Below are 15,774 nucleotides of genomic sequence, written 5' to 3'. Positions count from 1 at the left end.
AAACATATCACCCTCACGCATACTCCCTCGGCACACGCAGCCCCTCTGGCCTCCTGCAGGCTTTACACACAAGACCTCAGCCGGTGCACACAAACCCTCTCTGGACAGCCATTTCCAACACACTCCCTATGCGCACATCCCGGGTACAGACGACACTCAGTTCAGTCAGTGAAAACACACACGCTCTGCCACAAGTATTCCCCCTCTCTCTCTCACACACCCACAGACACACACACTGCCCAAGCTTAGCAGTGTACATTACATGTGTTCCAAATACGAAGCTTTCCCCCCGACTTGTGGCTATACAAATGTGCTTACACTGGGAGGTCTTTCAAACAGGAACCACCAGAAAGATGGAGGCCTAAGAGCTACCATAACGCACCACATAAGAATGTACAGGGCCTAGCACAGGGCATTCCTGGCTCATAACGGGGGCTCCTAGGCACTACCACAATACACTAAATAATAATCGCAGTACCGCAGCCATGCACATGCACACAGAGAAGAGAGGAACCAACGAGCTGCCAGACTGGCTCTGACTCAGGTTCCCCTCGCCTGGTCCCCACGTTCTGACAATGGCAAGTAGCAGATGCTTCAGTGACAGATGTGAAAACCCACAGCAGACAGGCAGGCCTGGGACAACCTGCACACCACATAGGGCTCCCTGTGGTCTCTAATAGCCAGAGAACAGCTTCAGCCCCGCAGCAAGAGGTCTTACTCCTAACACTCCGGCTCTTAATGCTCACAGACATGGCCGAAGTGTTACGACTCTGGCTCTAGATAAACATGCCATCCCTCTCTGAATCTTGCTGCTTTATCTGTCTCAGCGCCATCATGGAGCAGGGAGTTCCACAGGCCAGCTACACCCAGTGCCTTCCATCAATGTTGAATGTGCCCGTTTGAATGTCTGTACTGTCCCCTTTTTCTTCTGTTCTGAGGCAGGTATGACTGATCACTACAACAGAGGCTGAACCCCTCTAGTCTAGCACACTCTCGTCCAGCAACATCCGTAGTCCAGCAGGATTTTAGTTAGAGGGATGTTCATTTCTCGAGGGTGTGGCCAAGTTTCCTGTGGTCCCATAAAGTTTGTGTCCAGCCACCAGTCCTGGCTCTCAGTGTTCTGTGCTGTTATTCAGCTGTAATTTACCCCTAAATGTCTTCTAAGAGCCCAGTCAGCAGTGGAAGTGTTGGCAATGTGCTAGACAATACTGATCTCCCGTGGTCTGGCGAATTCTCTTGTTCAGCACTGGTCAGGTCCTGATGGCGCTGGACCAGAGAGGTTCAGCCTGTACAGAGGTTGAGCAGATGCCCTCTTATTAGCCTTCATTCTAAGGCAACAATCCCTCACATTTCACTCTCTCTCTGGGAGTTCTTCCAGGCTTCCAGTAGTCTCCTCGGTCCTGCTCTAATTCTGCACTGCCTTGTGGGGATGGGGCCGACAAGGCCAGCACACAGAACCCTGATAAGGCCAGGCCGTTGGGTTATAGAAAGGCATTTGAATAGTGGCCAGCTATGCCTATGCTGCATTCAGGGTATCTGACGGCAGCCTGTCTAGAGGCAGCCAAGTAGGGGTGACACATGGGGGTACACGGGGGGGGGATCACAGCACCCCCCAGCCCTCACCGTCAGTGCTTGCACGGCTTCTGGTGGGTGCAGGGATGGTCTCAGCCCTGCCTTGGAGCAGCACGACACTAGAGGGATGGGGCAGGAGCACATGGGTGGTGCCTCCCTCCCACCCCCTGGAAGCCCCATCACTATTTGCCACTGCAGCTAAGCAGGCTCTGGTATTGGAGGAGTGGAGTGGTCATGGCAGGAGCTAGCTGCACAAGGAATTACCCAGGTTCCTGCGCAGGCTTGTACAGATCAGGCTCAAGCTGAAGCCAAGGCTTCACTGCCAACGCAGGCAGCACCCACAGCCGGTGAACGCAGCAGCAACCTGCACTCTGCACCCTCCGCTACCCGGCTCCGCACACCGCCGAACGTCTGCCTGTACACAGAGCAGAGGCCCCAGCTGAGCCACCTCCGAGGCTGCCTGGGTTCCGCTCTGAGCATGGGCGCTCAAGCACAGGGGTGCACGCATCAGAGGGGAAAGTGCGCCGCGGGCACCGCTCTGGCGAGAAGGAGCTGGCGGGCCGGGGCTCTCGGCTACAGGAGAAGGTACAGCTGGGGCTTTCTGCTGGCTGACCTGCCAAGCAGCAGGAAGCCCAGCAGGTGAGAGGGGCTGGCCAGGACAGACCCATCCCTGAGGTGCTCGCACATCCCGGGACTGTGCTACCCTTCTCTCCCTTCCCCTGACTGCAAGTGCAGTGCGCACGCTGGTCTCGCTCCAGCAGCCGAGGCGAGGGGCCGGAGGACTTCGCACCGTCGTGCACTTTCCCTGCTCCCTGAGCCTCGTGGAAGGGGAAGTGAGGCAGCGGCATCCTGGTAGGTGTGGCTGCAACGCCCCAACCCCCTGAAACGGCCCTTGTGACCCCCACTCACCTCAGCCCCCTGCCCTGTGCTCCTCACATTCCCAGCTCTTGACCCTCACTCCTGACCCCTCCATCAGCCATATCCCCCATCTTCTGCCCTGAGCCCCTCCTCATAGCCCTCAGCCCTGAGTCCTGCATCCTCATCTCCCCAACCGACTCCTGTACCCCCACACTCACCAAACCCCACCCCAAGTTCCTGCCCTGACTCCTGCACTGACATCCCCGCCCCCCGCCCTGAGCCCCCAACCCCAACACTCCCCAACCCCCTAACTCTGCACCGACACCCCCACCCCCTGCCCCGAGCCCCCGCCCCAACACTCCCCAACCCTCTTGCCCTGAGGGCCCCATATTCCAACCCACAGTTAAATTCCTTATGGATAGGGTCGTATTGCACCAGCCACTCCCTGGCCCTGAAGCTCCCCCCCGGGAGGTACAGCACAGCAGTACCTGTACAACACTTGCGTTACATCCCCCTGCCACACATAGTTGTGCATAGAGGAGCGCTCACTGGAACCCACACTGCTCTGCCGGGAACTGCCTTTCTGGTCGGGCTGCCCAAGGCACTGCGGGAAGGCACCGCAGGCACAGACCCCAGTGACAAGGCAAAAGATCATTAAGTTCCCACATCCTCCCAGCTCCCCTCCTTCCCACGCCTCCTGGTGCGCTTTCATTCAGGCAAAAGGCCTCCCTCGGCATGCCAGGCACGTCTGGAAAGCACCTATAAGGTACTAGTGCAGGGAGACTCCCTAATCAGGCCTGAGCTGCCTGGCATACTAATGAGCTCAGCTCTGCTGAGGATGTGGGGAGGGAGAGGCACAGATTTCGTGTGTGGTCCAGCCTTCCCGGCGTTGCACGGTACCTGCATGGGCGAGGGGGGCAGGAGCAGAATGCCAACAGGTCTGGGCTGGCTGAACACTCCTGCTAAGGCGGGGGCAGAATTCGCTGGTGAGATCAGAGCAAGAAGTGAAAGGCCCCTGTGAATGTGCGCTCTGAGATCGCGTGTGTGCACATCCTTTCACTCTGTGCCTCCACCTATGGGCACAAGCAATACACACGCAAGCACACGGCGAACGTGCTCACATGTGCAGAGCAACACACTCCCTTACACGTGGGTGAATGCACGTCGTGTTCACACCAGTACCGCACACGTAGGTTCAGACCATACACGCCTGGGGCAGGGAGCCCTCAGGGCTAGCGTTCGTGGGCTGCATAAATAATACCATGTGCACAAACACATGCATGTTAAACTGCCCCATGGACACACCTGTACTCGCACGGGCCATGTACATGCCTAATCCCCCAGAGAATGCACCGAGTGCACGGATACATCGGCACACACATGGCACACGCACCCAGAACAGCAGAGCCCGGCAGCCCCTGACATCTCACACCACGGCACCGTGCCGGCACAGGTGCTCCTGTGAGTCAGTCACAAGGCCCGCGACCCCCTTGCTAACAGCCCTAGCACGGCGCCACTGGGGAACCTCTGACACTGAGAACTGGGACCCTGGCTGGCCCGTTTCCGCCTGCCTCTGCTGGCCCTTTGCACAGGCATGTTCCCCAGTCCAGCCTCAGGCTCTGGGACCCCGACTCCTCTTGGCTGAGTTGCAGCTCTCTGACACTCCTTGGCGGGTGCGGGCCGCACAACAGAGCTGCCACCAGCCCCCAAGAGACACACCCAAGGGAGTTTGGAGCATTGCTCCCATGTGTTCCCTTGCTTCTGCCACCACAAGCCACCCACAGCCGTCAAATCCCCAGGGCTTAGGCCTCCAGGACCCTCAGTGGGCACCCAGCTCCCTTCCCTTAGCTCACAGCGCAGCAGCTAGCTCGCCCGTGTTGAGATTTCCACGGCCGGCCTGCCATGCTCCCCTGCAAGCCCCCCCCCGCCCCTTCCCCGCACACCACGCTGGTGAGGAAGAAGCCATTAGCATAGCAAAACTGCCGCAGCACTGCTGGGAGCCTCTCTCGGGAGAAGGGCTGGGATCCCTCACCGCAGCTCCGCGGGAGGCTGGGGAACAGGAGACCCAGCGCCTTTCCCCTCACATTCGTGTCCAAGGGGACGCAGACATCTGACTTCCCCCCTGCAGGAGCTGGTGTGTTGAGGGAGCAACCACACCTGAAGCAGCCATCACTGCGCCAGTGACCAGGGGAGGAGAGGCAAAGGAGGTGGCAGCTGCTTGTTACAGCCTGCGAGTGCCCCCCGACCCTGGGGGATTCAGCTCCTCACTTGCGGTTCCTCTCGGGCAGGGCTCGCACGTGCCTGCACTGGCTCCATTACCCTGCCCAGAGCTCAGCTGGCTTCCCAAGGGAGGCTATGGGCAAACTGAGCCCAGGGAGAACCCCAGGGTACTGCAAGGAGTGGGTGCTCTCCTCAGGCAGCTGGTGCTGACCTCAAGGTCCCAGCAGGGAGCACTAGGCTGTCCTGCAGATAACACAGAAGAACCCTGCTCCCTGTGGTCCTTATCTGGCGAGAGGAGACCCTGTGTCCAGGGCACCCCAATGTTTAGACTAGAAAGATGGTGGAACCCGAGGCCAGGGCAGCAGCTGGAGAACAATTCGTCAGTGCAGCTCCTCTCCAACCACCGCGGGGTAACATGGGCAAAGCATGAGAGTGGCAGTGGAGGGGGAGGACCAAGGCGAGACAGACAGAAGGACAAAGGACCTGATTCGGTGTTGCTGGTCTGTGGCTCCAGCACCTGGCGCAGCTGTTTACACGTGAGTGTGAAACACGGCTGACAGGTCGGAAAGGTGTGACCTGCCCTTTGCATGGGTGTAAATGACTGCACAAGGTGCTGGGCGCTGGAGCAACAGACCAGGCACGAGCCAAAGAGGGGAGCAAGCAGAGGGGACGAGGGGGATCCAGGAGAGAAAAAGCAGAGCAGATGGTCCCTGAACAGGAAGTGCCTCTGGTTGAGCCTGTGCAGCCTTGAACCTCTGGGTAGCTGCGCAGACTAGTCGCCTGGAGCATCCCCTCTCTCCCAGCCCCAGCTATCTGGCTCCATCCTGCCAGGGGGCTTGGCTGGCCTTTCCTCTCAGGGCTGGAGCAGGCGAATGATTTCCCAGCCCCAGGAGCATTTGTTCCACAGCTGGGTGACCCATGGAGCCAATCGTTTATCTGATGCTTCTCCTGGCGGGTGGTGGGTTGTGACGGCTGCCTTTTTTCCCAGGCCAAGTTCCACATGCAGCCCTCAGGCTCACTCAGCCCTTGCCCAGCCACACAACTCAGGACAGAACAACAGGTCCCAGTGCAGTGCCTCCCTACCCTGCCCAACCACGGTTATGCCACCACCCTCTGCAATTCCTGGAACACCTGCAGGCCCAGCCCTAGCTCTAGGATTCAAGGCCTGTGGGTCATTTCCAAGCTGTGTTGTGGAAGAGGATTTCGGGGACTGTACCACCTGCGGCAGTTGCAGACCTTGTGGCTTCCTGTCCATGCCGAGAAGAAGCCATCACTGACAACATCACAGAACAGCCCCCACCTCAAGCACTGCCCCCAACCACTTCCACCTGACCGCACCTGGACCAGGTGTTGGGTGTAGACACAAGGCATCAGAAGATCAATGCATTTCAAGCAACATCTGGTTGCTATGTCTGGTGTAGACAGGGTCAAGCCAGTGCTGGCTTCTAAGGACAACTTTTTGGCCCAACAGATTTGGGGCCAGAACCCCAGCTGATATAAATTGCCGTCACATCACAGGCTTTAATGGAGAGCTGCTAATATACACTAGGCGAAGACCTGGCTCTCGGTGTCTTCTCTTCCCCCTCGCAGCTTTATGCGGGACAAAACCCCACAGCGTGCCCGGGGAGGGGAATGCCGGAGACATCACAGCCAGGCTGTGTCCCCAGGGGGATACACAATGTGGACGATTGCAGGGGGGAGCTTTGCGACCGGGTGCTCGCGAACAGGGTGCGTGCTAACAGGAGGGAGTTTGGAGAGGCTCTCCTGGAGGAGGAGAAGGAAGGAGCAAACTAAAAAGCACCTTGGGGTAAGTGGCTGCTTATATTTGGAGGTTTTGGGCTTGTGTGTTTGTTTGTTTGGAGTTTGGAGTTTGGAGTTTGTTTGGAGCGCTGAGCTGAGTGTTTGTTTGTTTGAAAGGCCGTGTGCTCAGGCAGGCAGGCAGGCAGGCAGTTGGAAGCTGATTAGGTTTGAATTGAAACACCGTGTGCTGATTGGCTGAGCTGTAGGCAGAGGGAGGAGCTATCAGGGAGGCCGAGCACTTAAACCCTGCTAGTAAGCGACCAGGGAGCTTTGCGACCGGGTGCTCCCGAACAGGGTGCGTGCTAACAGGAGGGAGTTTGGAGGGGGAGCTTGGAGGGAGCCAGTGACTTCTGTTGCCCTTAAACTAAATCCTTTATAACAACCTCTATCTGAAACATTTAATTAACCCTCATATATAACTAGAGTAGGAAATGGAGGCAGAAGCCCAGCAGCAGAGTGGGGGCTATCCTGTTTATTGTGTCGAGTGCAGTATGTATGACTACCTACCCTGTGGGTGGGTGGCGTATGTGTGCGCTCGATGCAAGGAGCTCCTGGCCCTCAGAGACCGAGTGCCTGCTTTGGAGGCCAGGGTGGCTGAACTGGAGGAGCTAAGGAAGGCAGAGGTGTTTGTGGATGAGACTTTCCGGGACATAGTAGGGCTGTCCCACCTCCAATCTGACAGTCCTGAGGCTGTTACGGAGGATGAAAGGCTCAGGGAAGGAGAGCAGTCAAGGGGAGCAGAGGGAAACCATCCCATAGTTGGGACCCTCCTTCCAGAGGGTGATGTTGTATCCTCTCGTGCCGAGGATACTTCTCCGGGGGAGGGAGCGCCAGCTGTTAGGAAGAAGCCGGTTTTAGTAGTGGGGGATTCGATCATTAGAAATATAGATAGTTGGGTTTGTGATGACCGGGAGAACCATATGGTGACTTGCCTGCCTGGTGCGAAGGTTGCGGATCTCTCGAGGCATCTAGACAGACTTATGGGCAGTGCTGGGAAGGAGCTGGTCGTCGTGGTACATGTTGGTACCAATGACATAGGGAAGGGTAGAAGAGATGTTCTGGAGGCCAAATTTAGGTTACTAGGAAAGAGACTGAAATCCAGAACATCTTTGGTGGCATTCTCTGAAATGCTTCCAGTTCCACGCGCAGGGCCAGATAGACAGGCAGAACTTCAGAGTCTCAATGCGTGGATGAGACGATGGTGTAGGGAAGAGGGGTTTAGATTTATTAGGAACTGGGGACACTTTTGGGGTAGGGGGAGCCTATACAGGAATGATGGGCTCCACCTAAATCAAGGTGGATCCAGACTGCTGGCATTAAACATTAAAAAGGTCATAGAGCAGTTTTTAAACTAAGAGGTGGGGGAAAGCCGATTGGTGCGGGGGAGCACCTGGATCGGACGGAGACTTCTCTTACACGAGGCTCCATAGACAGGGATTCCCTAGAAGTTAGTCAGATAGGGAACGTGGGAAATAATATATGGGCAAGATCAGATGTGAAACAATCGTGCATAAAAAAATCCAACGTGTCTGTGAAAGGCGGACATATAAATAGTGGTAGTTTTCTAACATGCTTTTACACTAATGCTAGGAGTCTGTCTAATAAGATGGGTGAACTGGAGTACCTCATATCAAAGGAGGAAGTTGACATAATAGGCATCTCAGAAACATGGTGGAATGAGGAAAATCAGTGGGACACTATCATACCGGGATATAAATTATATCGGAAAGACAGAACAGGTCGTGCGGGTGGCGGAGTGGTACTATATGTGAAGGATAATATAGAATCAAATGAAGTAAAAATCCTAAAGGAATCAAAATGTTCCATAGAATCATTATGGATAACAATTCATTCCTCTAATATGAATATGGCATTAGGAATATATTACCGACCACCTAACCAGGACAGCGATAGTGATGCTGAAATGATGAGGGAGATTAGAGAGGCTATCAAAATAAAAAACACAGTAATAATAGGAGATTTCAATTATCCCCATATTGATTGGGTGCATGTCACCTCAGGACGGGATTCAGAGATTAAATTTCTTGATGCCTTAAATGACTGCTTCTTGGAGCAGCTAGTACAGGAACCCACAAGGGGAGAGTCGATTCTCGATCTAGTCTTGACTGGAACGCAGGATCTGGTCCAAGAGGTAACTGTTACTGGACCGCTTGGAAATAGTGACCACAATATAATAACTTTTAATATTCCTGTGTTGGGAAGAACACCGCAGCGGTCAAACACTCTGGCATTTAATTTCAAAAAGGGGAATTACACTAAAATGAGGAAGCTAGTTAAACAGAAACTAAAAGGTAGAGTAATTAAACTAAAATCCCTGGAAGCTGCATGGAAACTGTTTAAAGACACCATACTAGAGGCCCAACTTAAATGTATACCCCAAATAAAAAAACACAGTAAGAGACCTAACAAAGAACCACCATGGCTAAACAGCCATGTTAAAAAGGCAGTGAGAGAGAAAAGGGCAGCTTTTAAAAAGTGGAAGTCAAATCCTAGTGAGGAAAATAGAAAGGAACATAAACACTCCCAAATTAACTGTCATAATGTAGTAAGAAAAGCCAAAAAAGAGTTTGAGGAACAGCTAGCCAAAAATTCAAAAAACAATAGTAAAATGTTTTTTAAATACATTAGAAGCAGGAAGCCTGCTAAAAAAGCAGTGGGGCCCTTGGATGATAAAGATATAAAAGGAGCGATCAAGGAAGACAGTGCCATTGCGGAGCGATTAAATGATTTCTTTGCTTCAGTCTTCACGGCTGAAGATGTTACAGAGGTTCCTAAATCTGAGCCAGCCTTTTTAGGCAACAAATCTGAGGAACTCACTCAGATTGAAGTGACATTAGAGGAGGTTTTGGAATTAATTGATAAGCTGAATAGTAACAAGTCTCCAGGACCAGACGGCATTCACCCAAGGGTTCTGAAAGAACTCAAATGTGAAATTGCGGAGTTATTAACAGTGGTTTGTAACCTATCCTTTAAATCCACTTTGGTACCAAATGACTGGAAGACGGCCAATATAACACCAATATTTAAAAAAGGCTCTAGAGGAGATCCTGGCAATTATAGACCGATAAGTTTAACATCAGTACCAGGCAAATTAGTAGAAACACTAGTAAAGAGTAAAATTGCAAGGCACATAGAAGAGCATGAATTGTTGGGCAAAAGTCAGCATGGTTTCTGCAGAGGGAAGTCGTGTCTGTCTAATCTATTAGAATTCTTTGAAGGGGTTAATAAACATGCGGACAAGGGGCACCCAGTGGACATAATATACCTAGATTTCCAGAAAGCCTTTGACACGGTCCCACACCAAAGGCTTTTATGTAAATTAGGTGGTCATGGGATAGGAGAAAAGGTCCTTTCATGGATCGGGAATTGGTTAAAAGACAGAAAACAAAGGGTTGGAATAAATGGTAAATTTTCACAATGGAGGGGGGTAACTAGTGGTGTTCCCCAGGGCTCAGTCCTGGGACCGATCCTGTTCAACTTGTTCATCAATGATCTAGAAAATGAGGTAAGCAGTGAGGTGGCAAAGTTTGCAGATGACACCAAGTTGTTCAGGACAGTCAAAAGCAAAAGGGATTGTGAAGAACTACAAAAAGATCTCAGCAAACTGAGTGATTGGGCAGCAAAATGGCAAATGAAATTTAATGTGGGTAAGTGTAAGGTAATGCATGTTGGAAAAAATAACCCAAATTACACGTACTGCATGATGGGGTCAAATTTAGCTACGACAGATCAGGAAAGGGATCTTGGAGTTATAGTGGATAGTTCTCTGAAGACATCCACGCAGTGTGCAGCGGCAGTTAGTAAGGCAAATAGGATGTTAGGAATTATTAAAAAAGGGATCGATAATAAGACAAAAGATATCATACTTCCCCTATATAAAACTATGGTACGCCCACATCTCGAGTACTGCGTGCAGATGTGGTCTCCTCACCTCAAAAAAGATATATTGGCATTAGAAAAGGTTCAAAAAAGGGCGACTAAGATGATTAGGGGCTTGGAAAGGGTCCCATATGGGGAGAGGCTAGAGAGACTGGGACTTTTCAGTTTGGAAAAAAGGCGATTGAGGGGCGATATGATAGAGGTATATAAAATCATGAATGGTGTGGAGAAAGTGAATATAGAAAAATTATTTACCTTTTCCCATAATACAAGAACTAGGGGACACCAAATGAAATTGATGGGTAGTAGGTTCAAAACTAATAAAAGGAAATTTTTCTTCACACAGCGCAGTCAACCTGTGGAACTCCTTGCCCGAGGAGGCTGTGAAGGCCAGGACTCTATTAGGGTTTAAAAAAGAGCTTGATAAATTTTTGCAGGTTAGGTCCATAAATGGCTATTAGCCAGGGATAAAGTATGGTGCCCCAGCCTTCATAACAAGGGCAGGAGATGGATGGCAGGAGATAAATCACTTGATCATTGTCTTCTGTTCTCCTTCTCTGGGGCACCTGGCATTGGCCACCGTCGGCAGATGGGATGCTGGGCTTGATGGACCTTTGGTCTGACCCAGTATGGCCATTCTTATGTTCTTATGTTCTTATGGGGTGGCTGAAAGGCTAACATACCCTATAGGTATAGCATAGGCCTATGAGCCCAGGCACAGCACAAATAAGGCCCACACCAATGATAACTCTTTAGCTCGGGACTTGTGGAGGTGCTGCTGGAGCACCTGAAGATGAGGGGCTCCGGGTGAAGGGGAGACGTGGGGTGATTCTGAACGCAATGGCTGGGTGCAGTGGGACCGCGGGTGAATTCTGTGGCCGGGGAGTGCTCCACGATACTGGCCCGGAGGGACCCCTGCAGAGGAGAGGGGAGGTAGTTTTCTGTGATCCATTCGGTCCACAGCTTTTCTGTTGAGGCTGCCAGTGCCGGCAGCACCTGCCAAGCAGGATGGGGATGGAACCCCCTCAAAATCACCCCACCCAACCAAGCAGAGTGGAACAGCTTTCCCGCCTTCCGGCGAGAGCTGGATTTCAAAGGGCAGTCTGAGAGGAAGGCGCTACATTCCTTTCCTGATCCTCTGAGCCAGCCAACCCGAACAAATGCACCAAGATTTCCCTCCACAAACAGCACGACCCAGGTCGAGCCAGCCACACTATGGGATGTCACGCTTCCTGTGCAAAGGTGAGTCCCAGGCTCTGTGACCTCTGCTTATTGCTAAAAAGTACACGGCCTGGACTCCAGCTGGGGAATAAAGTCATAAAGGAAGTGACACCTGCTGCCTGGAGAGCAACTGCTGTGTCCCTAAACATAACGTGAGCAGCCAAGGAACATATCACATGCAAAAAACATATGGGAACAACAATGGTCCAGCTGCCGCAGGGCATTCAAAGTGTTAACGCAAACACTGTCCAGGTTGCAATTACAGAGACCATCACAAGACACACACACACACAGACAGAGCACTCAATCAAACCCATGTGAGGAACGCCCTACGCTCTCCAGCATCGGCGCAACACCAGCTGAAGTGCACAGAAGGAAACCACGGCACTGGTATTAGAACTGTCACACCAGCCAAGTGCTCTGTGAACACGTCCTCCCAGGACACAACACAGATGAGAGCTAAAGGGAAGCACTGTGAGAAGCAGCATGCCCCCAGCTCCCACAGCAAGTCAGTGGCAAAGACAGTCCTTAGTCCCAGACCCTGCCCTGACTTAACTATCAGATCTATCCTCCCACCCTTCCACACCCTGCAGAGGGGCAGTGACAGAGGGACAGAAACAGGAAGTCATGGGGAAGTTAAACTGCAGAAAGCATCTGCCTGCTCTCAGTCACTCTAATCACTAGACACCACTGCCTCCTCACCTGGGAGCTGAACCCCAATATCCTGAGTCTCAGCCTGGCCATGCTAATCACCAGACAACCACGGGATGTCCTAGCTCCCCCCGGGCACAAGCAAACACATCACTGTTCATATGCTGGTCCACACGTGATCCGTGCAAAAAGAGAGGATAAAAACCACCTACTCACCCTGTGAGAACCACCACAAAGTCCATCACGTTCCAGCCATTCCGCAGATAGGAGCCTTTGTGGAAAGCAAACCCTAGAGCGATGATTTTAATTCCAGCCTCGAAACAAAAGATTCCAATGAAATATGGTTCTGTGTCATCCTGCGGGGGGCGGGGGGGGGAAGAGGAGGGAAGAAAAAGCAGAGATAAATATAAGGATAACAATCCCTGCAGGTCTCAAAGCACTCGAGGACCACGCAGGAAACCTCACAAGCCTCTGTGAGTTGTGGGGAACCTGAAACACTAAGAGGAGAAGGGACTTGCCTCAGGGCACACCACGGGGAAGTGGCAGGATGGCAACGCAGGAGTTCCTGTTCTCAGAACCCTGCTCTAACCATTAGATCACATTCTCTTCCCAGAGCATGAATGGAGCCCAGAAGTCCCTGTGCTCGGTGCTCTAACTACTAGACTACACTCTCTTCCCACAGCAGGTAGCAGAAGAGGCTCCGACAGAGATAGGATGGTGTGAATGTCAGAACAGACACGAAAATAATTCCAGGAAAACCAACCATGTTTTTCAGGGAGGGAGGGAGGGAAGGAAAGAGGTGGCTGGAGACAGAGATCTGTTACCAAAAGGCCACCCCCAAGATTCCTAGAAGCCCCAAATCTAGTGGAATAGAAACTGCTGTCACCTTCCAGGCACTCTAGGCTGGCTCTGATTTTCATGGGCAGGGAGGAATCTAGGACATGCTGCTGCAGAGATAACACAGCCAGGGTCCGATGGGACAAGGGAACTGAAGCAGTTGTGTGGGAGGCGTATGCCACTGGCCCAGCTCCCAGCATACGGGCAGAAAGCAGGACATAAAGAGGACAGCTAGCAAGGGGATGTAGAGGCAGCCCATCCTGAAGCAGCAGTCTGAGGGCAGGTCTACACCACAGTGTTATTTTGAGATAACAGCAGCTATTTCAAAATAACGATCCTGGAGTCCACCCAATGTAACTGCTATTTTGATGGAATTTCAGAAGAGCAGTTGGCTTATTTTGAAATTGGTAAACCTCATTGGTTGTGGCTACACCACCCCTCCCTTTCAGAAGGGGCATGTAAATGCAACCATTAGAAAATGCAAATGAGGCGCCGATTTAAGTATCTCACACCTCATTTGCATACTCCCGGGAGATCTGCTGCTTTCGAATCACAAATAGCCATGTAGCTGACATTCCTTTGAAAGGAAACCTTGCTTTCGAAAGCACCCCCTTCCCATTTTTTGGGGGAAGAAGGGTGCTTTTGACAGTGAGCTTTCCTTTCGAAAGAACCCCATCTACACGGCTATTTGTGATTGGAAAGCAGTCCCTTCGGGAATCGAGATCCTGCAGGAGTATGCAAATAAAGCACAAGATATTTAAATTTGTGCCTCATTTGCATTTTCAAATGGATGCATTTACATGCCCCTTCTGAAAGGGAAGGATAATGTAGCTGCAGTCATTCGACGAGCAATAGTACCTATTTCAAAACAGCTGTTTCAAGCCAGGGGCTCTTAAGGCAGGGAACCGAGCCTATTTGGAATTCAGCCATAGTGCGTCCATCAGCTCTATTTCAAAATAGGCTCTATGCTCGTAGACGCTATATTTTGAAACAGCTAAGTGCTATTTCGAAATGCATTTTTGTGTGTCGCTGTTATTTCAAAATAAAATGTGCCGGAATATCTTATTTCAAAATAGCGCTGCTGTGTAGACGTACCCTAAGACTATGTCTAGAATGAAGGCTTCTGTTGACAGAGCGCACGTCCAGACTGCAGATTGCTGCCTGGGAGCGTTCTGTTTACATCTTTCTACTCCTCATTCCAAAAGGAAGAAGGGATAACTTGGCAGATGGGAATTTTCTGACATTTGCCCCACATGGACGGGCCAAATATTGGAAAAGCCTCTCCCGATGGAACTACTGACAAAAGATACACAAATGCACTGTGCAATTTGTCTATATTTTGCCAACAGTTCTCAGCAATCTAGACACAACCTAAGAGTCCAGCTGCATGGGGAAATATAGGGTGGGAATTTAAAATGCAATAGGTATTCAGGTGTACAGATGGGGAGTTATTCTGCTCAATTTCCCAATGTACCCAAGACATAGGCATTGGAGAACTTAAGGGAAGGTGGGAGAGACAGAAATCCAGAAAGAACAGAAAGACCCACACTCACCAATCGTTCTGACATCGGGGTCTTGTCTTCATCAGGCAGGTGCTGCTCCAGGGCAAGAACAATGCAGTTCGCTATGATAGTAGCTAAAATCATGTATTCAAAAGGAGTGCGGTCGAGTCAAGGAAAGCTCAGCTCCTGGGTTGCCCTACGCGAGTGCTGGCAACAAGGAGGGCCCCTGTGCCTCTTGGATGGGAGTCTAGCTCCCTCAGGGGTAGCGCCGTCTGGGCAGGATCACGCCTGCAGCCAGAAACACCCGCGTGCCCCCAAGCCCCAGAATCAGCAGCTGTGGCAATGGAGTCTCCAAGGCCCTGGTCCACCCAGCCTCCAGATCTCCCCCTAAGCTATCCTGCTGTTCCATTCGACCCAATGAGCTCTTTCTCCTGCGCACACAGCTCCCTGGTGTGCTGAGCCATGTTAGACCACTCCACAAGGTCCTGATCCTCAGGATCCACCTGCTTAACCCACTATGTGTGCCAGGAGAGGAGAACTCCCCCACTCCCTGTTAACAGCCCAGGGTGGAAGGGGGCCAGCCCTGCTCTGCTGTGGGTCAGTTTAACTTGTGCATGTGGGAGAAAATCACTACATCTAGGAGCATCTCGTCCTGTTACTAATACATGATGCGGTTCAATTGGGCTTAGTGGAACCAGATTTTGCAGTAGGAAACCACCTCCTGGAGTCATATTGCTCAGGCATTCCTGAGTTTCAACCACACCTTTCCTGCTGCACAGCCATGCCTACAGCCAGTGCACTCAGGGACAAGCTAGGCAGCTATCCCACAATGCCTCAGCTGCCAAAGTGGAGAGGGGTGGGTACTTTTCAGACATGGATAAGGCTGTGAGTCTGTCTCCAGAGATCATGAAAGTCACGGATTCTGTGGCTTGCCAACTTTCTGGGACCTCCATGACTTCCACAGCTGTAGCTGTGGCTGGGGCAGTCCCAGAGTTATTGAAGCAGAAATGATCCCAGAGGCTGCCCCGGGGGCCATCAGAGCAGTAGTCCCCTTGGACTCAGGGCAGTCAGCCCCCGCCAACAGTTCAGGGGTTAGCTGTGGGGTCCCAGGGTCCTCCAGAGAAAAGGGGGTCCTGAAGCTCCTTAGAGCAGCAGCACCACAGGCCCACAGGAGCTGCTAAGTTTTAGTCCGGGGTATTTATAGTAAAGTCAC

The 15,774-nt window shown here is 52.0% G+C and overlaps 1 protein-coding gene across 1 annotated transcript in view; it reads right to left on the bottom strand.

The window, feature by feature from the left end:
- Positions 1–15,774, bottom strand: part of CACNA1A (calcium voltage-gated channel subunit alpha1 A) — a 163,363-nt gene that overhangs the window by 113,788 nt on the left and 33,801 nt on the right. The window contains exons 2-3 of the mRNA XM_074979743.1: positions 14,613–14,718; positions 12,439–12,578 (exon numbers count right to left, since the gene is read on the bottom strand). Coding sequence (XP_074835844.1) covers positions 12,439–12,578; positions 14,613–14,718 — 246 coding nt within the window. The remainder of the gene's footprint in view (positions 1–12,438; positions 12,579–14,612; positions 14,719–15,774) is intronic.

The sequence above is a fragment of the Carettochelys insculpta genome, chromosome 29 (genome assembly GCF_033958435.1).
Source record: "Carettochelys insculpta isolate YL-2023 chromosome 29, ASM3395843v1, whole genome shotgun sequence".
Taxonomy (NCBI): Eukaryota; Metazoa; Chordata; order Testudines; family Carettochelyidae; genus Carettochelys; species Carettochelys insculpta.
This window is presented reverse-complemented; position numbering and strand designations above follow the sequence as displayed.